The following is a 22,996-nucleotide window of genomic DNA, read 5'->3' on the forward strand; positions in this document are numbered from 1 at the left end:
GCAAGAGGCGGGGTCACCCTGGACAGGTGGCCAGTCTGTCGTAGAGACAGACAGGACAAACAACCATGCACACACACACACTCACGCCTAGGGAAAGTTTTAGAGAGAGGGTCCTGCATGTGTATCTACAAGACCCTCATGGTAAATCTGTGGTCCAAAAAAAACTTAATTAGCACAATAAGATCAACCAGAATAGCAGGTACACTTAAAACAGCCAAAAAGACAGTGTAGTGAAAAAAAAAGTTTTAAATTCATAATGCAGGTAAAAATGTTTCAACAAAAATGAACAAAATGACTCAAAAGTTAAAAAAATTAAATAAAAAATAAATAATGGAAGCATTGGAGGGCTAAACAAAATGTTCTGTTTATAAAATGAAGACTTAATAGGATTGATTGTGTGTTTTTCGCTGGATTAAAGCTACCAATTTTCATGTAAGTGTGCTCACTGTATGAAAAAGTAACAAGCGATACATTTAAAGTTGTGAAATAAATCCGGGACTGGAAGTCATTTATGGTGTCCTGTAGATGACATTCAGGAGTTTGGGGGGGATTTAGAGATAAACATGAAACAAATACTTAAAAAGATAAAACACATGAAAGCAGAAGAAATAATTAGAAAAAATGCTGAACGTTCACTGAGAACATGTAAAGTCCCTTGGACTGTTTTTGTCCATTTGACCTGGGAACTGGTCAATATTCCCACCATTTCATCAAAATGCATGCTCATTCAGAAAGTAGGTGGTTATAATTGTGCTGCATGTGTTGAATCTCCTGGAAGTGGATCGATGTTTTGGGTTTTTTGTTTGGTGAAACATTATTTGAAGGTTCTGAGTTCATATTTTTAATAAAGTGATGTTAATAACTGCACTGAATCCCCCCAGAGGGCTGATAAACTTGACTATTTGCCCAAACACTTATTAAATTACCCTTGCTGAGGGAGAGGACAGCCAGCTGTTTGGTGTATCTCATTTCTGCTACGTCAGGCATTCTCCACCCAGGTCAGTTCATGCATAGACTGGTCCACTCCACTAATTTCCAAGAATGTGCTGCCGGTGGCCACCGTCTGATTGAAAAGATGAGCAGCTCCATCGGACTGCTTAACCCGACTCCAAATGGTATTAAAAAGCTGGCCGGGCATTCTGCCAGAGAAGTCACTTACTGGCTCCACAAAAACTGTCCAATCTGAGCAGCACACTGCAGAACAGCATCATTCAACCTTGTCATATCATATCAGCATGATGACAGCTTAGCAGGCAGGCTTTTCATTGGAGGTTACGGTTCAGAGACTGCAGGTCCCAGGAGAAAGAGGAAGTGTTGTCAGACAGCATTGATTGCTCTGCATCTTCACCTCCATGGTCTTCTGTTGTTTACAACATCTGTGTATCTGTTGCAGTACAAGCTTTTCATGAACTCAAGAGTAATGTGTATGTTTTAGTTCAGTTAAAAGTCTGTTTTGTGTTGCAAAGATGTGGATTACACCAGGAGGCAAGAAACAAAGTCATGACAACACATCACTTGGACGTGCTGTTCAATTAGATACAATCAAATGTGCAGTAAACAAGTACATAAGAAAATAAATAGAAAGAAAGCTTAGGTTGAAACATTTTCTACTAGCCTCAAAAACATCAGCATGTAGAGATGTGACAATATTAAAGGCAGGAGTATTTACCTTTGTAAAGCAGATGTAACTAGATTACACTGATACACCAAAAACAATATATTCACACAGAAAAACTAGACCAGACCAGGATTGCTTAATCTGGAAACCACCAGCATATAAATTAATAGAAAAACCATAAAATGGAGCAAAGTAGGAAAAAATGAATAGAATACAAAAGTATAACTAGGATAGAACAGATTTACCCCAAATATCCCAGCAAAAATATTAGTAAGTGTAGTAATAATAGAAAAATAATAGTAATATTTATGTAAATAGTAACTTTGACACTTGTTCAAAGGATTTAAAAAAATGCTCAATCAGCGTGGCCAAGGTTGAATGAGGCCTTAATCAGAATATGATTCAGGAGGCCCTCTTCCTGTTAGGAACATCACCAGAACCAACACTGATTTGGTCATTTGGTCTGGGAGTGGGGCCCAAGATCAACTTACCAAACTTAAAAACAATCACTGTCAATTGACTATTATTTGCCGAGATGTATTTGTGAACAAACCAAAGCTCAAACATAAAGATTAAACTCATAACATCAGATTGTATTCAAGGTGATGTATAGTTGAGACAATTAAAAAAAATATAAAAAACACGAGTAAAAAGCGACATGTCCGCCCAATCACATCAGATCCAGCTGGGCAATATTTCACCTGCCGAGGTCAAAGATATCCTCACTGACATTTGCGTTAGCTTGGTTCCCATGACAACCACTGTGACTGCATCACCACCCAGCCGATCTTGCCCAGATTCCAGTTATTCAGCTGCAGAGCATAATGAGTCGATTTTAATGAAAGGCTCACCCAACAAACGCATGACAGCATCTTAATATAATGTACATACCCCTAAATACAATGTAGTGCAATAAACAGTTCCCTTAATTGAAACCTAATTATCATAGAGTCCATCTGTGTTTTAATTTAATCTTAGTAGAAATGCAGTTGTTCTGTTAAAGCCTCAGAGGTTTGTTAAGAGGACATTAGCGAACAATCGGCATCATGAAGACCAAGAAGCAGGAAGTTTAAATAGATTCGGGTTACAAAACAGCTTTGAAGAGTAAGGCACAACTTACCAACATGGCCATCCACCTGAGAACATTTATAATACAAGCAGCCAAGAGGCCTATGGGAAGTCTGGAGGAGCTGCCAGGATCCACAGCTCAGGTGGGTGAACTTATCCACATGACGACCATTAGTCACACACTTCATCTTTACTGGACGAGTCCCAGTCATCTGCATGATTCCTAAAGAATAGCTGCTAAGCTACAATGTTAAAAATTACAACAAAAAACCCCCAGCTAAATGTCTAGAATTATTTTTATATTTAAATCAGTTTTGCACAGAATCATTATTAGCTTTTTTAAGATGGCCTAAAGTTTCACACAAGGCTCTAGAAATCACTATGCACTATTGCAGATTCCTAATTTAAGGGATAAGGTGTCTCACATTAAGACAAAAAACACATTTTAGTATCTTCTGTTTGCGTAAAAGTCCAATTAACTCACACTCTTTTCCCACAGATGAACAAAAAATGAATTAGACAACAAAATACATTTCTTAATAAGAAACTACATAAGTAATGTATCTTTTTAACTGTGATTACCCACAAATTTAAACTTGTGCAGCTTGTTTGCTGAAGTACTCGCTCCAAAATTATTTAGATGGATCACAAAACTTCAAAAATAAAAATGTTTCCCCCCCTGTAATTAAAGGTAATTTTGTACTTCCTTGTGTCATTACATTGTGCATCCTCTGCCACGACTGTATTTCAGAAGCCAATCAGTCATAAATGTGAAGCAGAGACAGTTTCATCACTTTATTAATGAGTTTAATTATTTATACCAACAAACAAAAACTGTCTCTCTCCTTCCATCCCTCACCTTTCATCATTATCAAACGGCACTGTCCCCGATAATGACATGTTACCCTATTTTAAAAAAAAGGGGCAATGAAAGGGTCACCACAAATAAAGTGTCAACTCAGGAAATTGCGGGGGGATTAAAAGAAAACATGATTAGCTAGCTCTTCATGTAGGAGAATGTTTATGGTCAGCCAGCACGGTGCATACACACACACACACACACACATTCCCTGCTCAAACTTTCCATCTGTAAAAATTACAAACTAGACTGACGGGTCAAAACTTTTACACGCAGAAAGCAAAAATAGCTCACAGTCAGACAAAGGAGATGATGTATGTCATCTAGGTTGATTCGTTTTTCCCTTTTCCTCCACACACACAATGTGATTTGTGCCCACGCCCACTCCCTAAAACACACACACACACAGACACGTACGGGCCCCACGTATACAGAGGCTTGTAACATTCCCTTCACATTGAAGTTTAATGGAAAACCAGAATCGGTTCGCATGTGCACCTGCATACATACAGGATCGTAAATGAGTACAGTATCTTGGATGTGAAATTATTTTGCATCTGACAGAACCAACTTGGATTTGAAAAATAAAAATCCAAAGAGAAAGTCCCCAACCCTCCCCTAAAAACAATACAATAAATAAAACAGTCATGACAACATTAATGGAGGACGAGGGAAAGTGGAGGTGAGGAATGGAGGAAGAGAGAGAATAAAAATGAAACATTTTGTTCTGTTTTTCTCCCCTTTCTGAACAAGGGACAGAAATGAAACTGTATTTACAGACTGCGACTGAGGATAAACAGTCCGGCTGCTGCTGCTGGGCCGGTCTACTACAGAAAAGAAAAGAAATTACAAGAACAACAATATAATAACAATAATAACAAAAATAACAAAATAAAAGGTACTTGATATATTTACAGTTCAGCTGTGAAAAAAAAGGAGGGAAAAGTGGGAGGAAGAGGAGGAATGGAAGGGGGTAGGCTCCGAAAGCTGTCGGGTTTTTCCAGGGGTTTGAGCATAACATCTGGTCAGATTATAACATATCAGTCGGGTCAGCTTGAACTGAACATGCACGTCTACGTTTGTTTTTTTTTTTTGTTCTTTTTTCTTTTTCCGAAAGAAAGAAACCCATCTCGCACTGACAGCGGACTGTTAGCTTAGCAATGCATTCAAAGAGCAACATGATATGAGCGGCCCCCTGCACCTGATGTCAGTCTTTTAACATAATCGAGCCGATGTGAGACGCAACACTGTACAGCAACATAATTAACGCGGCGCTGCGCCCCGACGCATGGCAGGCGGCGAGGCTCGTGTTTTAGATGCGACTGGAGCCCCGCAGCAGAGGTTCTCTCGCCTCTGTGTGACATTAAAAACTGTCCCCTTTGCTTCCTTCCACTCCCGCCCGGAGATGTGCAATACTTACTGAGAATCAACACCAACCACTCGGCTTTCCCAGCTTGACAAACAAAGCTTATAAACGACAAACCTGAAGCAGTGTAAACTCTGCTCAAACACGCTTCCTCCTCGTTGTGGAAAAAGGCAGTTTAAGGAGCTAAAGCACGAAAACAAAACGGTAAACAGCCGTGGCGCTCCGTTTCTGTACTACCATTTAAAACCAGCTCTAGTTTAAAAGGTTTCTCCGGTGAGAGACCAGAATGTTAAAATAATTATTTGGAACTATTTGGACATTTTCAGAAAGCAACGGAAGAGGATCTTCTATAAACGCTGAGCTCTGGTTGGGATGATTGTCAAAAATCAAGCTGTAAATACTCCTCGCCATCTCAACTCCAAAGCCAATCAAAAGTCAAATCAGTGGCCACTTCTAAAATATTTTAATGCAAATTAAATACATTTAAAAAAAAAAAATAAAAGTCAGCTGTTGATTTTAATACAGAAACCCCAGAATGTGTAGAAGACTTCTCCTTATCCTACCGACTTTGACTTTTTATCCGCCCATTTGAACTGCAGCTTCCATTAAACCAAAGAGCAGCTACAAAAACGGCGATAAAACAACCCACAGCTTCATGAAGCGAGTGGCCGCAGCAGCCGCTTTCTACTGTAATAGTTTTGGAAAAGGTACAAATGCAGAGCGTTTCAGTTGAGTGAGTTTGGTTATCTTTTTCTATTTTAAAGGTTGGAGCCTGGACGAAGCTTTTAGAGGAAGAGGAGCAGGGGAAAGAAAAAAAGGATGTGGGGGGGAAAAAGAAATAATTGGGGAAGACGAAACTGAAATTTGTGATAGTGATAGAGGGATGGATGCTCAGGTGCTGTTGTTGATGGATCCAGGTGCTGAGCTGGGCTGGGCGGTACTGTCCGACACGCTGCCCTCTGCAGGGGAAAAGGCAGAGTTACTAATCACAGGTCAGATTTCAAACACCCTGCAGTCAGTTCACATCCTCTCATCTCTGTCATAAAAGTCATTAATTTGAAGCAGAAGGTGCTTTTTGTTTTTTCAGGGTGGACTGAAGATGCAACAGACATCCTTTGCTGCATTTTGCAGAGCGATTTCCAGCATTTCACAGGCGTTTAGCATGCTAGTGATACATTCAAATAATTAAATTAAGGATTATAAAATTGGCACATTATGCATATTTTTCATTAAAGCCTTTTAATACAATATTAGAAATGCATTAAAAAGCAAATTTTTTTTTAATAAGAAAACATGTCATTGCTTAAAAAGCAATAACGGAACTCCTTTCGTGTAGCGTGATAATTTCTAGCAAAGGATGAATGAGAGGCTAAAAAAATATACTTCCATCATCAACATGTGGAAACCTCAGTCCTTTCTGCCTGACGTATCAATACAGTGCAGGGCTGATCTGTTGATTATTCTTTGATTAACCGATTAATAATAGCAAAAGATGCTTAATAGGAGATTTTTGTTGTTTTTTTTTTTTTTTTTACAACAATTTGAACCAAACACATCCACGTTACGGACAAAGAAGTTTTTTTATCTTTAATTTTTTAACAGTTTTGGCTTAATTAATGCTCTGAATGTGTTGTTTCAGTAAATTTACCTTTATTTTGAGTCTTTATGCTGCTGTTTCTGCCTACATCCATCCATTCTTAGTAGTAGAGCTTCTTTAAATTGGTTGACATTTTTTACTCTTTCCCTTCCTTTAAACATAATCATGATTAATTTTCAGCATGTGGTCAGTGTGTTTATAGAAGCCAAATGTCGGCCTGTTGTGTTCCTGGGCTTTTCCCAAACATCCTGACCAACTTCGACAGTTTGGGTCAGATGGTTTGAAATTTGGACAGAACTAAATAATCCTGCAAGACAATAATCCCAAACAGATCACAACTGGTTCTGAAAAGAATGAAACAGGTTTACATCCAGCTATGTAACAGCCCCGACCTCAACTGCATTAAAAATATAAGGACAAAACTAAAACGGTCTGCACATAAAACCAACTAATGGGTGAAACTAAACTCTTTCCACCAAGAAGACGGCTCAACTATCCTGAATTATGCCAGATGCTAGTTGTTCAACTTGCTATGGGAGACTTAAACATTTATTAAGGTTCTCTGTTTACATTTGAGTCCTGTTCTTGCTTTTGACAATAACTCAAGTCATTTGTTTTTTTACTCCACCCTGGAAAATTGTTCAAATGACTCATTAAAAGGCCAAAATTAATGACTTTCATGCTGCTGATAGGAAGATCTAAACCTTTAACATCTGAGCTTCTGTTAACTTTCACATCTATCCATGGTTGATTTTACTTTAAACAGAAACAAATACAGTTGGACCAAAACAGGAAGCATAAGCAAAGCGGCTAACTGTACCGTGTGAGGCAGGCGATGTCTGTGCACGAGCGTGAGGAGGAATGAGTGTGGCGTTCAACTGGGGCTGAATGGACAGCTCTGAAAGCAGAGAGGAACAAATTGTCAATTACAGATAAAATACAGTCAGTTAAATAACAACAACAGCTGCTAACATATGACGGCAGCTAGATGTGAGTCTAAATCGCTAAACAATTTACGCAGAGGGCAGAAATGAACTGACCAACAGGACTGAAGTTGAAAAGGGGCGGCAGTTCCCGTCCGCTGGGCAGGCGGGTGTTGGGCTGACGCAGCTCATCGAAGAAGGCGTGCGCACACGCTTCCAGAGGAGACAGTCTGGAAACGGGGGTGTATTCCAGCAGGCGGGAGCAGAGGGCGATGGCCTCTGGTGGGGTGCGAGGCTTAAACACCTGAGAGGAGAGAGGAAGTCAGCATCAGTGTACGGACAAAACCCGTCAAAAGAGAAGATTGGGTATGAGCAACTGGAAATTTGGGGGGGAAAATAGGCGGAGATTTAAAAGTTCAATTGTATAAAGTCAGGGGAAAAACCAAAGAAAACAAACCTTTGTCCAAGGATGTGCTTTGATCTGTGGGAATTTAAACTCTGTGTAGTTAGGGTTCATCTCCCGGATCTGCTCCCTCGTCGGTGTCCCCAAAACCTGAAATGATGGAAAATTACTTGTTACCAATCAAGACCATTATAAAAAATGTATATTAAGGTTTCCATTTATATGGTGCATTAGATATATTGTCCAATTGTTAACAAAACATCTCTTATTTCATTTAACAAAGCGGTAATCAGAAAAGATTCATAGACTCGTTCCACTCCTGACTGGTAGCTGTTCATTTTTGACTCCATGTTTTTTTTTTTTTGTTTGTTGATTTTTGCAAATGTCTTTTTTTCCATGATGGTTTTATGATTCAAATTCAGGCTTCCTACATATTTTCATGTACAAATTCCAGACTCAACTTTCCAAAGTCCTCAGTAAACATAAATAGAAACTGCAAAAGAACACCATTAATTTATAGCAGATTCCTACACTTTGCATACAGAACATGAAGAAAAGAAACAGGAAGTAAGCAAGGAAACACACAAGAAAGTAACAAAAGGAAGGAAACCAAGTGTGAAAGGGAGGACACAATGAGGGAAAGAAATGTAAGTAAAAACAAAGAAAGGAAGAACATGGAGGAACAAGAGGAGGAAGGAAGGACAAAGGTAAGAGAGAAAGAAGAATGAAAGACAAGGAGGGAAAGAAAGAATGGAGGAATATAGTAGTGAAGGAGGAAGGACACATTGAATGATGAAACAGAGTTTGAAACAAAGCCATCTGCTCAGAAAGAGAGTTATAAAGTCTGTAGACGTAGGAGAAAAATGTCCTTGCTAAGTTCACCAATTAGAGTTGAAGAAAAAGTTATAGAAAGAACTGGATTCACAAACTAGATAAATACATGCATTAATAGATCTACATCTGTCTCCCCGGTTTGAGAATAAACGATTTCCTCAGCTGCTGTTTCCACAATTTTTTTACTATATTAAATTATTTTATAAAGCAAAAACAAACACCTTCCGTAGTTTCATGTCTCAAGTCAAAGCCTGTTTTTTTCAACTACTCTATTAAGTTGATGTTATTAACATCAATTAAAAAGCTGCTGTTCCTAAAACTCATTACTTTGCTTTAAACTATGTGATTTGTACACCCATTTAAACTGAATTACAAACTTCTTATTGATAAAAAAAAAAAAAACATTCTACTGCTACTGGTACGTTAACGTAACACGTTATCAACTGATTTGTTAGTTTTTCTGTCCAGATGACATCGGAGCGGCGGTACCTTAATGATCTCTACTAACTGGTCCACACCGCTGTCCCCGGGGAAGATGGGCTGGCCCAGAAGCAGCTCGGCTAACACGCAGCCGGCTGACCAGATGTCAATGTTGGATGTGTAGTCGGTGGCGCCGAATATGAGCTCTGGGGCACGGTAGTACCGTGAGCAAATATAGGACACATTCGGCTCCCCTCGAACTAGCTGCTTTGCACTGCACAGTTTTTGAAGAGTGAGGGGAAAAAGGATCGTCAGAGATTGCAAAATTGTTTTGTTAAAGTCAGCAATCAAGAAAGAACTAAACAATGAAGTGACTTTCCAACCTGCCAAAGTCACAAAGTTTGAGGATGGCCGTCTCTGGGTCTACCAGGAGGTTCTGAGGCTTTATGTCTCTGTGACAAACGCCCTGGGAATGGATATAAGCCAGACTGCGAAACAGCTGGTACATGTACACCTGAGAGGGACAGACAGAAACAATCACAGAGTTAAACAAGCAGTCAGTCTCACCAATTATGAAAAAACAAGTAAAAATGCAATTTTCTTTTCCCATGTCGCAGCGTTAAAATAAATAAACCTTGTTACAGCTCAGCCTGTTGCAGTAAGCCATTACTTGATAGCATGATCAAATAACATGAGTTTTATAAATTCCAGTCTGATGATTAATATTTTTGAAGGGTTATTTTATTCACACAGACTTAGTAATTCACTTTATTTATGTTTTCAGTTGCATAAGCTCTTTATTTTAATTTTGTTTATTGTTTTTTAGTTGTTGTGTTTTATTTTCGATAGTTAAAATGTCTTCCAGTTCCAGTGTGGAGTATTTCGGTCCCAAAATTAAAATGTATTGGTCGTCGAAAGAGTGAACAGTGCATTATTATGCCATTATGCATGTATTACTTGAAAATGGTTTCAAAGCAACAATTATAGCGCTATAATTTCTGGGACAATTTATTGTCCAGCAAAATCTGTTAGATAGAGCACTGCTTAGTAAAGACTGCTTGGATTTTTTAAAAGCTCTGAACAGTGAGATATAAGAAACCCACTCTGAAGAAATTCCTGCCTCTCTTGCTCCCCAGCGCCTCGGTCTCTGGAGACCAAGCATGTTTTAGGAGAACCTACATGTTTGCGTGCTCTCCCACTGACAGGCTGCTACCTGGAGTGAGCGCTCCTTCCCTCATTACACAGGAGGCCAGGAACAACTGAGCTGTCAACACAAATGTTTGCACTGCTGCAGTCCCTGTGAAGCATTTCAGTTAAACAAAAGCTGTTTCACACTCAAATATACAAACACTTCTGAGTCATCATGGGAGACCAGGGTATAAACTGCTTGTTTCATGCAGAATCTTATTTTCAGGCACCAATAATTTTTAGTTATTTGACAAAAAAGGCATCCTTAATGTTATCTGAACTACTAGATCAAAAATATATAATTTATCACTAAACAAAAATGAAAAGAAAACAATACTCTATCCTACTCACCCCAGAGACAAGATCCAGTAAATAAAAAAAAATTTAAAATACTACTTGGAATGATCCCCTAAATGTATAAACTAAATTGCTTTTGTTTTAAAATTTCACAACCAAAAAATTGTTTTCTAGTGGTTGCCAATCACTGCTAAGCTGTATGTGTCACCATGATCCAGTTATGAAGGAAGGCAGCTGACAGACTTCATAAGTAACCGACCAAATATTCCCTTCTTCTATGTTTGGCTACATGAAAATGGTTTAAGCGAACACTGTGTGGATTGTGATGGAGCCTGCAGTGACACATTTCTACACCGAAATAGCACAGTGGTGAAAATTCTCCCAGAAGAAGTGTAACCGTCCCCGTCTAAATCTTCTGACATGTGTCCTCACATCTAGGTCGGTGATGTCAGCCTCAAATCTAAAATATGACAATACGATGAAGTTGGCGATCTTCTGCTGCATCTGTGAATTGTACGCAGGAAGCATCTTAACATGACAAATGGTGACTGCCGTCATCGTCATAATTATCGCCATTATTGCCCACGGGGTGCCTAGACAGCAGGCAGAGCGGATTATAAAATAATGGGGGACAAGATGACTGAGGGATAAGAAATGACGGCTGTTAACGAGAGGGCAGAGGGGCTTGGAAGAGAAGGAAACATGGTAAAAACATAGGAGGGAAGAAGAAAAAAAATTAAAAGGACTCTGGCAGTGACACGATGGAAATATGTCTGAGAAGAAAGAAAAGGACATCAGGGAAGAAAAGAGAGAGAGATCAGCGTGCATGTGGACGCCTCAGGGGAGCAGCAGGCTGAGGTGGGGAAATGGGCCATGAGACAGCTATAATGTCCTCTCCGCTGCTTCATATGCAGTAAACACAAACACCAACATGAGCAGCGTTTTAACAGGAATCCAAGGGTATTGCAAACGATTAACTCCCATGGGTCCATCTTTTCTTTCTGCTTTCATTATCCTGCTGAGCTGTCTGCGAAAGCAAACAGACTTATGGGTTCATTATATCCTCAGGAGAGCAGAGAGGAAACAAATATTCAAGATTTCTACTAAATGCCATTTTACAATAAAAAAAAAATAATAACTATAATCAACTTTAAAGCAGTAAGTCCTTTTAAGAACAAGTTTCCAGGCTAGGATTTGAAGCTGCAGTCAGAGGGATGTAAACACTTAGATTCAACGTGTGAAGCAGTTTCTTTATAAAAGGTATTTTTGCAATATTTATGTTGTGCAGAAATTGTAACACAATCTCACATATCAACTGTTTTTAAGATAAATGCAGAGCAATGAAAATCAAGGTTTCACCAACTCAAATTAAAGATAATTATGAATAGATCTTAATACCTATATCTTCACAGAAATGTACAAATTTTATCCAGCCAACTGGCGATTTATTTGCACTTACACATTAAAGATGCAAAAAAGCTACCAGCTAGATATGGTATGTTAGCAGTGAGTCACCATTTAGAATCACAGAAAGCAATGATGATGTCTGAATGCAACTCAAACTTTTGCCAGACAGAAAAGTCCAGCGAGGAAAAGAATACACTGAATACACAACATTAAATAGTCCTGCCAATAAAAAAATTAAGACCTGTGATTAACAGTTGTTAAAAACCAACTTACTTTGTAAATAAAGCTAAAGCGTTTTAATTTTAGATAAATGAATTTAAGACTTTTAAAGGATGCAGACCAGGTAAAAATACCCATTGCAAGCTTCTGTAATTCAGTTTTCCACTTTCTAATTTGAAAAAAAAATCTGAATGAGATCAATTTTAATGCAATTAAACTTAACCTGAACTATTCTGAAATAACAAAAAATAGCTGAAGCCTGCAGATGGGGGTGGGATAACTTCTTAGTACAATGTGGGTGATTTTAGCCTCGACTTACCTTAACATAGATGATGGGAACGATGGCCTTGGCCTTGTTGAAGTGCCGAGCCACCCTGTACACCGTCTCCGGGACGAAATCCAGCACAAGATTCAAATACACCTCATCTTTCTGGTGCAGAGAAGTGAAAGACAGAAAATACACTACATGGGAGAAAACAATCTCAAGTCGCTGTCAAACAGACATTTTTTGACGGATTCTTGAGGAGCAAGGTGTGAAGTCACAAACTACATTATTTTCGCTCCAGACTTGCTTTTCCAGATCTGCAACTCGAGCAAAGGGGACTTTTTTATAGCAGCATTTCCTCTTCAAACACATGCAGGTCAGAATGTGACTGGGAATGAGGAGTCTGACCGCCAACCTTTATTTAACACCACCAATATACAAAATTAACCACATAAGTCCTGTAAAATTTGGATAAATGTCCAAGTCATATTGACTGAAGAAACATTATATTTGTGCAACAATTTTAATATTAACATATTTATTCATCCAATTCCTAATCATGTATTTTCCCTTGAAACCGTATCTTATGTAGTGCGGAATAAATAAAGTATTAAGTAAAAAAATATACTTATTTTTTAGCTACAAAAGCTTCAGTTTATTCCATTATGGCCCCAAGTACCAAGATGAAGCTGTGCATAAAATGTTTAAGAGATGATTTATCAAAGAGTCATATCAAAACAAAATAGCTATCTGTTGCTGTCCAAAAAAATTAAATCTAATACCGTCACTGCTGATTGATCAATAAAATCCAAGTCAAAGGTGACTGATCAAAGTCCGGTGTACACTTAAGCAACGTAGCATTATTTTACTATATTCAAGCAAATAAAATGCTCTTAATAAAGTAGCAGACTGTGTATCACCAACGAGGGTTGGTATTGTGGAACTATAAACTGGATCACGAGATAGAAAAGATTTTCATCTCAAAACAGTTTTAAAACACGATGCTATGCCGGCCTAAAACCAGCAAAAACTTTGAAGCTATTTAAGTAAAAACAACGTAATCTAAGGATAGGTTTTGACCCAAATAAACCGATCTGCTTGAATGCGTTTCGCAAAGTTCATTATAAAGTCAAGCTTTGAAATCTAAACACAAAGTGTCAAACCAAGCGTCTACAAAAGCTTAAATTGATGCACTGTTCGACCGCCTTGCCCTCACCATGTACATGAATCATCAGTGATTCATGAAACATTAATTGTCTGGGCGTGGGAGCTTGCTGCTGCTGCAACCAAAAAATTTCTTTCAACATAAAACATGAAGTCAACACAAACACACCTTCTCTCCGCTCGAGTAGAAGAAGTAGCGTAGCCTCACAATGTTGCAGTGGTCCAACTTTCTCATAATCTGCAGCTCCCTATTCTATAACAGAAAAAGAAAACGAACCCTAAGGAGACAGGAAACACTTTCTTGTGGTTGTCTAAGCAAATCAATGCTCCTCTGTTTTACCTTAAACCTTTTATCTTGGAGAACTTTCTTAATAGCCACCATCTCCTGCGTGTCGATGAGGCGAGCTTGGTAGACCACGCCAAAGGAGCCATTTCCAATGACCTTTATGTCTGTGTAGGACACTTCCTGCGGGCGGTCAGGGCCCTGGCCGGGGGTGGCTACCACCGTCGTCACTTTGCCGCTGTCTCCTGTGGACAGCACAACAGAAACGACTTAGCATGCCTAAATCACATTGTGTCGGAAATGAAAATTAATTGATGATGATGTGAGGGCGTTCTTCTCCAGCAGGCACAGGAGGAGAAGAGGAGATTGATGGAGATACATACAAAGTAATGTCAGAAGAAAACCTTTCCAGAGGCTGCAAAAAATTTTTTAAAGTAGGAACCTCCAGCAGAAATTTGTGTTCAGATTCTCTCAATTCGAGCTCGAGGCAAAAAGGTAATTTTATAGATGAGTAAACGTGGTAGAGGCATTCCCCAAAAGACTTGTTGGAAGATTTAATTGCAATGATTCATCAAGGTGTTTAATTTTGAAACTACAGAAATTCTAAATGTTTCCTTTTAATTGTCCATATTTCATTAACCTTTCTGAAGTTTTTGTAAAACGAGATAGTACACTTTCTTTATTTTAAAAAAAAAAGTCATTTACTGCAGCCTTAACTGCCTGAATAGTAATGGGGTCTAATGTATGTCATTTCCATAAGCTGTGAAACAAAAAATGCTGGTACTGACTGTCTTTATGTTGTGTTATTGAGCCTTTTCACAGCTTTTTCCCACCTGGACCAAAATAAGTCTGCTCTTCTTTCAAATCTAATGCCATAACCTAACTTTTTTTCTCTCCTATGGACTCATAAGGATTTTTATTTACAGACTGAAGTATTCTGTAGCAAAAGCAGATCCATTAGAGCACTGTTTAAGAACAGTGCTTGAACCCGTAGTCCATTCAGTGATGAAATCATTACGTAAATTTAAGGTTTTTAAAGATCTCTCGGGTCTAAAAAAGTAATGAAATTGCCTTTTTGTAGCTTGTGTAGCAATACTGTATAATAAAATTTTGAAATCAAGTTGTGATGTGGCAAGTCAAAGATAAAATACTATAATTAAATATAAAAAAAAACATAAAATCAACTGTATCTTTTGTTCTTCAGTTTTTCCAGTTTAAAAATTGAAGGGAAAAAATGTTTGGTAAACCAAATATTAGTAAATAGATAAAACCTAATTCTACTCTTCTATAGGCTTCTTAATCCTGGAAATATGTATCATTTTCCTCTAACTTCACATTTATGTACTACTTTACATTATCCTATCATTTAAAATCTCCATAAAACACATTGTAGTTTGTTAATCTAATATAGCAGAAGTGAAAAAGTTTAAATTGTCCAAGGATCCGTGTGTTTCTGCACCTGATAATGAACAGTCTTTGATGAGTATCTCATTTAATAGATGTAACCTATATGTTGGCTCCAGAGACTTCACTGGATGATAATGAGGCAGTGAGACTTCCTGCAGCACTCCACTTGTTCACCTGGGTGAAACGAGGCTAAACCCTTCAGTCTGGAGGCATGCATTAATGCAGAACCGAATCTAAATCCAACCTCTGTATGCCCTCCTTCCTGAGACACCATCGTGATAAAATCCATCATAAAAACCCAAAACTGTGAGACTACAACTGCATCAAATCTTTTTTCTCAGTAATGCTTCTAAAAACACAATAAGGTCAGACCAATGTCTGACCTCGCGTGACAAAAACAGGCAAAAGGAAGATGTTGAAGATGTAACACTTCCTGACAGCTCCGGTTAGAGTCAAATAGCTGTGTGGTGTTTTATGCCTGTGCATGTGTTGGGTCAGGAATGATTTGACATAAAGGAAACCCCTAAAAAAAACCAACACACATACAAAAAAAAAAAAAAAAAAACACCAGGAGGAGAGAAGCAGCAGTTAACAGGCCCACTGCCAACAGGCTTGTCAGAGCCTGTGATGAAATTGCGTGGACAGCAGCACACCCAGAGGTGCAACATTTTCTGGGCTTGCTCAGTTCGCTTGTCTTAACAAGACCCTTCCACATTTTTTTTTCTATTTCTGTTTTAAAACAGAGCCAAAGAGATAAAATACTCTCCAGTAAAGATTTGAAACTGGATTATGACTAAGATTTGATAAAAGAAATTTCACAACTATTACGTTTTATGTATTAAAACTTTTTATAACAGAGTTATCCAAAGCTTCCCAGTAGCCTGTATTATATCCACATGATTAGATCATGATTAGCCTAGATCTGATCCCTCGGGTGAGCAGCGCAGAGATAAGTCAATGTGTGGGGCCTGCGCAGCGCTCTATCACTGCTCCACTCAACGGGCCCTTTGTGTGGCGTTTCAGCACAGCCACCACTTCTCTTAGAAAAAGTTACGTTAAATGGGAGCACATTAAAAATGAAAAAACGGTGGCATGATAGTGTCTTGAATAATAAATGCAAAGATTAGTGCTCTGCCTGGCTGTCAGAGAGAAGCTCTGCTCTCTAACCTGACGAGTTAAAGAAAATGGATGAGCAGGGTGACTTTCATTATACCTGTACTTCATGAAAAATTACCCCGGAGTTGTTTGTAAGCAAACAAAAACTTCAGCACACTTTTAAGCTGATAAAAAGATTGTCAGTTGTGTGATAAATTACTATCAATATTTTATCATTAGTGGACCTCTAGCACCTTACCTGGCAGTGTTGGATGATGAATTAACAACAGGAAGACGTAGATAAATTATTTTAAAGTCATTAGTGCTTTATAATTCCTTTACCTACAAGTTTTTTGCCTTTTCAACAGAACAAAACATCTTAACTGACCCACCAGCAGAATAAATTACAACAAACTCAAGATGAATTGATTAATTTCCCTTTACTTATGCTGTTAACTCTACATATTGTGTTGCTAAGATTTATCTCTTCCTCTGCGGATTCAAGTACTTTAGCATGCATATCTCAGGGGTGATTGCAAATAATAGACACAGCTTTGTCATCCCTAAACAGGAAATCTACATACCACATTAGATGGAAGTTACGGGGATTGGATTTATGTAAAGTAGCAGGAGGTCAGAAGCTATTGTGGCCGCCCCTGAGTCAAAGCGCTGTTAAAGGCTGAACTGATGAAAGGTTTTAGAGTGGACTGGTCGTGACTCACAATACCAGTCTGGTTTAAAACGTTGCTATCACTGCGCTCACTATTTATGACACCAACGTGGACAAAAGTGGGAGACTTTAGAAAGTAGGAAACAACGTGAAATTCAGTCTTTTAAAGGAAAATAGAAAAAGCTTCTCAGACAAATTGAGTTTGTATTTAAGTAAATGTTTAAGGCAACAAAAGGTCAGGTTGACTAAAGCTATGAAAAAGTATGTGAATGTTTTATATAAGTTGGTACTAATAAATAGAAAAGCAATTTTTAAAAATCTGTTCTTTTAGAACAAGGTAATGGCAAAATAAGTCTGGAAAAAAGTTCTTCAGCTTTCAAGACTAAAACCTAAAAACGTCCCATCCTTTAAAGATAAAGGATAGGCAAGTGTTCAACACATGGAAAAATAACAGTAAAAATGACTTAAAAAGTAAAATCTGGTTTCAAAAGAAAAAAGCCTTTCTTACATCTGACGACAGATATGTAATCGATATTCAAGCAAAGCGCCTGCCTCTCACATGGAAATCACTTTGACGTGAATCGCCTAAACTAACCTGAATATTAACTGTTGACCAAACGGGTCCAGACCGTTTCTGCAGGATGAAGTGAGGTGCTGCAAAAATGGTACAGGAGTGATTGAAGGGGCACCGAAATGTGTTCCAGTCACTGAATTTTCAAGATCCTGCTCCAGTGGAGCAACACTGTGATGCAGTAGACATCAAGTTTGATCAATGGAGGCTCCAAGTCGCAGAGTAAGCCTGACATGGGCTGAAAGATTTCAAAAATCTTGCAGAGAAACAAGTTGTGATGTAAAGGGTCAATATAAAGCTGGAAGATAAAAGGAGACAGGCATGGATGCACTAATAACATGGAACCCTCCCCAAAAAAGATAATCAGTTTGTTCTGCAGCAGTCGCACTGCATGACTTTTCCAGAAAACTTCTGACACTATTTGATATTGGTTGTAGTTAATCTTTAGTTGGAAGAGCATTAAAACGAAGGTTTCAGCTCATCTGTCACACCGAACAACCACAGAGCAGCGATATGAGTTTGCAACTTCTAATAGCTGTCTTCAGCACAGAACCCGGCTTTAAAGAATCTGTAACCAGATCACACTGCAGACTTTATAAAGTCTGATCAACTTTATGCCTGATCACAGCAGCTGATCTGATGACAAAAAGACGAACAATTTTAGACGAGTTATTCTTCTGCTATGGCTCACCAATCGATACAAGATTGAGGCAAACAGAACACCAATGTTCTGTTTGCAATGACTACTAAAACAATAAAAATAAAAATATAAAAATCATGTAGCTACGCAACATTAAACGTAGCTACATGATAAACAAGATACTGTGATTTACTAGCCATATTGAGGATTTCTATATTTTAAATTGATTTTTAAAAGCTATGGTAACGATGGGCAACTGAACAAAAAAGTATTTTTGTACAACCTACCAAAAAGATAAAGACATGGAAAACTGATGAATAGAAATGCTGACTGATGAAAATAAGAATGAATAAGTCAGCACTTAATAATTAATAGGGTCCTATAAAATGAGTCCATGCCACAGAGTATTACAACTATTAAAAACTTGCACAACTCGATGCCAAAATATTTCACTTTAGTCATCCTGATAATATGATTCAAGATGTTTTTTGAACAAATACTAAAAATACCTAAATCATGGACAGTTAATTCTACAAAGTGTATAAGATGCTTATTATTTTACAAACAGATTACAGTTTACACCTTTTTGGTCTGTGCAGGCTTCCATCAGATAATGATAATGAAATTAAACAGAGAGCTCATGTAATTTACTTACATAACTATCGTCATCATTAACTATCTGAATGAAGGCAGCACAATATTCTAAAATCTCATCTTTCTCTTTCAGGGTTTTAGTGAGCATATTGTTCACTTGTTATACCACTGTATGTTATTTGTTTTGAAAGCTCTGAATAATAATGTGTTTTCATGTGAATTTATGTTCATCTTTTGGATAGTCTTACTTATTTTACCTTTGTGTGAACCTGCATGATTTTATTCATGCAGGTATATTTGTTGGCGATATACCTGAATTTCCCCTAAGAGAAAATAAAAGGTCACTTTTATTCTATTAAAAACAGAGTAAATCAATAAACTAGTAGTAGTAGCAGTACTACCAATGCTGAGAGTTAAGTGCTTTACGAAAAATTCACAAAAAAAAAACATATTCCACTGATACAGCAGTATTTCTCACCCTTTAGAATAATATTGTGACAGTATTTCTAACACTAAAATTTACTCTGAAATAAAACAGTCATTTTTTGTTATAGCTTCAGCTTGTGATTCGAACTAAAATTGTGACACAGTGACCTGCTAGTTTTGCCTTTTTTTACTATCTTGTTTATAGCAACAAGTAATATTGTGGGTACAAATCCTTAGCTAAGCAAGAAAATGACATTTACATGTCTGCACACAAGCCTGCCTAAGGGAAAACCAGATTTAACAAACTGTCAAAGCAGGAGATAAATAGCGAATAAAAGATCCATCTTTCAATTATCTCTAAAGAATGTTGATGCCAGTACAGCTTCATGGTTTTGAGCCCATTTTGATGAACAGAGCTACAAACCTAGGGATTATTTTAAACATTTGCAAACAAGAGAAATCAGTACTGTATTATATTCATATTAAGTATGTTACAATCAGCAAATCTGCTGTTGCTGTTAGTTCTCTAATCGCTTGGCACGTGATTGCACTACTCGCTGCACCATCCACCTCAAAATCACCTTTTCATTTACTATTGCTGTTTTGTTTTTTTGCCATTTTGTCACCTCTAACCAACAATTATATCACTTAAGTTATTTTATTGCTCTTTCAGATTAAATTAGTTTTTTCTCCAACATACAGCTCTTTGTGCTCTAATTATGCAAGTTATGGGTTAGGGTTAACCCATAACTTGCATGGGTTAACTCTATCCCATGCAAGTTATGGGTTGCATGTGTCCTATATTTATCTCCTGTAAGATAGGAGGTAGCTTTTATCTCCTATCTTACAGGAGATAAAAGCTGTCCTGTAAAATGGCTTTTATTTGCAATTATGGGATGCAATTTGACAATTCCTGTCAAAAATATAAAGTGAATATATACAGAATATTATCCCTAGTTTTTTTTCTCCCATTCCTGTAGGTAAAATAAAAAAGGTATGTGATTAAATTCGGATGTAATAAATGAGATTTTTCCTCCCCGAAATCAAAAATTATAGTTTAATAATGTAAAGTAACTGTCAGATGATCCGACACTTGCAGCATATGTCTAATTAGCCTCCATTTGGTGCAGTTTCCATCTGAAATTGGAAATAATTTTCATCTGAATTACAGAATTCAATTACTATGTTAACTATTAATGTTAAAAATTCAGTTTTTATTTCAAGTGAACAAACAGACAGAGCATTAAAAGGGGGATTGCAATATATATGAATATATATATTTTAGAGGATCAAAATTTAATGTATGATTTCAATAGAACAAATGCATTAAAATACAAGAATGTCAGCTTTTAAAATGCTGTCGCGGTCTTAATTTTTCGAAAACATAAATGATCTTCGGATCATCTGAATAGCATTTAATCCTCCTTGGGAACATTCCGCCAACATGCCAATATATATTCTGTTAAGATGTATGAACCATCTAGTGCTGACATAATATCAGTGAGAAAACGCATCCATTAGATTAGCCAGATTTCAAGACGACGAAAAAGTTAAGAGTAGATGAATTTTCCCCAACACTTTTTCCAAACGTTAGCAAGTTAGCTAGCATCCACCTCTGATATAAATAGCAGAAAATATGATGTTCTCAACTTGAGCTACTTCCATCCTTCACATACAAATGGCAAAGAACTGTTCGGCAATTAAAAATTTTTTTTTTTTTTTTTTTGTTAACGTTGAGCCGTGACTAGTTTAAGCTTTTCGCCACCAAAGCTAACGACATTGCTAGCAGATGAAAGCCGTTGATCGCTGCGCTACCTCGGTGAAAAACAAGGCTATCCGGCTAACTGCTATGTTTAACTCTCCAGCAACAGTCGACATCAAATTTACTTTGACGCCTTTATTTTCAAAGAATACATTCCTCCGATGCCCACAATACCACGTACGACTGGTCATATAAAATGTGAATACAAAACTTACTGGGCAGTTTCAAATTTCCAAAGCTCGTCGAGCCGCTTCCACTGGCTTGTGAAGCCCCAGTTTTTCCTGTCGAGCTTCCGCCGGCCCCCGCCGATACGGCACCGGCTGCAGCAGATCCGGGAGCTCCGGGAGGCTCAGCGAATGAGCTGGTCCTGGCCCGCCCGCTGCCGCTCATATTTGTGTGAACTAGAGCCGAGGGCACAGTTGAATGTTTAGAGCAGCAACACGGGCGGACACACTGCCATATGTGTGCGTGTTGTAATATTTGATATAAATTTTAAAAAATTACACTTACAGCGTTCAGTATAGGTTTCCCGTCTCCCCCTTTCTTCCTCTGTAGAACAGTGATGGTGGGGGGACTGGGGAGTTGACGCACAACGACGTAAAGACTACAATGGTTCATGGGAAATTGAGTTTTTAGAACGGAATAGAAGGTTATTATCTACGGAAGAGGATTAGGGCCACAGGAAAAAAAATATGACTTTAATCTCAGATTGCTTAGTAAAAAGGCAGAATTCAGGCTTTTTACTCTCAAAATTGTGTATTATTTTTGATTTTAGTCTGTAAAAACGGTTATCAATTATTGATACAAAACCAAAAAAGCTCAAATCTTGTGCAGTTTCTTTGCTTATATATTATCTGAAAACACACTACATTTTGGTTTTGATCTAATTAGTGCTGCTTTTTCTTGGTGAAATATGACAGATTATGGCTCTTGATGAAACCAAAACTAGTAATATTCTACCCATAGATGTTATACAAAGGAGTTTCCTTACATTACTCGATTTGACAGGTAATTGTCAAAACAGGCATAAATGAACATAAGGTTAATATGAAATGTTGCACAGTAGATGCTGCCTATCTCAGGCAACCATTTGGCAAGAGGCAAGGTACATCCTGAACAGGTCACCATCCATCACAAGGAAACATAGAGACACAACGAGAAAACACCAGAGATAAATGTAAACAAAATAGGGGGGTAGGCTGGAGGAATTAAAACAAACACATTGACAAGACTTAAAAGGTTTAACCGTAAGACAAATAAATGCTAATAAAAACATTTATTTAATGTATTAATAAGAAAAGATAAGACAGACTTTATAGATTCCTGATTTTAGAAAGCAACATCAGCAGCAGCAGCAACATGACATACAGAAAATCAATATGCTCACACACACACACACACGCACAACCACACACACACGCACACACACACATATACAAAAAAAAAAATTAAAAATTCCCTTCTCACCCACCGCGGGTGGTTCTTATCCTCTGAGCTCGGGTCTTCTACCAGAGGCCTGGGAGCTTGAGGGTCCTGCGCAGTATCTTGGCTGTGCCAAGGACTGCACATTTTTGGACTGAGATGTCTGATGTTGTTCCTGGGATCTGTTGTAGCCATTGGTCCAGTTTGGGGGTGACTGCCCCGAGGGCCCCGATGACCACAGGCACCACTGTGGTCTTCACCTTCCAGGCCCTCTCCAGTTCCTCCCTGAGGCCCTGGTATTTCTCTAGTTTCTCGTGCTCCTTTTTCCTGATGTTGCAAAGACAACTTGAGATTGACGATATATATATATATATATATATATATATATATATATATATATATAGATGTATAGTAAAAAAATAGATGTATAGTATTGTTTAAGCTCAAACAAACAAACAAGCAAAAGAGTAAAATAAAGACGCATTAAAACCAATCTGG

General features: G+C 37.9%; 1 protein-coding gene across 1 annotated transcript; it reads right to left on the reverse strand.

Moving 5' to 3' along the window:
- Window positions 1–3,466: 3,466 nt before the first annotated feature.
- On the reverse strand, window positions 3,467–21,697 carry gsk3ab (glycogen synthase kinase 3 alpha b). The gene is made up of 11 exons (XM_028008463.1): window positions 21,587–21,697; window positions 21,292–21,477; window positions 13,969–14,156; window positions 13,798–13,881; window positions 12,519–12,629; window positions 9,472–9,602; window positions 9,158–9,362; window positions 7,889–7,984; window positions 7,549–7,735; window positions 7,329–7,406; window positions 3,467–5,870 (listed from the first exon to the last, which is right to left on the reverse strand). The coding sequence occupies exons 2-11, from the start codon at window positions 21,464–21,466 to the stop codon at window positions 5,803–5,805; spliced, it is 1,323 nt and encodes a 440-aa protein (XP_027864264.1). The 5' UTR covers window positions 21,467–21,477; window positions 21,587–21,697; the 3' UTR covers window positions 3,467–5,802.
- Window positions 21,698–22,996: the final 1,299 nt, after the last annotated feature.

The sequence above is a fragment of the Xiphophorus couchianus genome, chromosome 3 (assembly GCF_001444195.1).
Source record: "Xiphophorus couchianus chromosome 3, X_couchianus-1.0, whole genome shotgun sequence".
In the NCBI taxonomy this organism is placed as follows: Eukaryota; Metazoa; Chordata; class Actinopteri; order Cyprinodontiformes; family Poeciliidae; genus Xiphophorus; species Xiphophorus couchianus.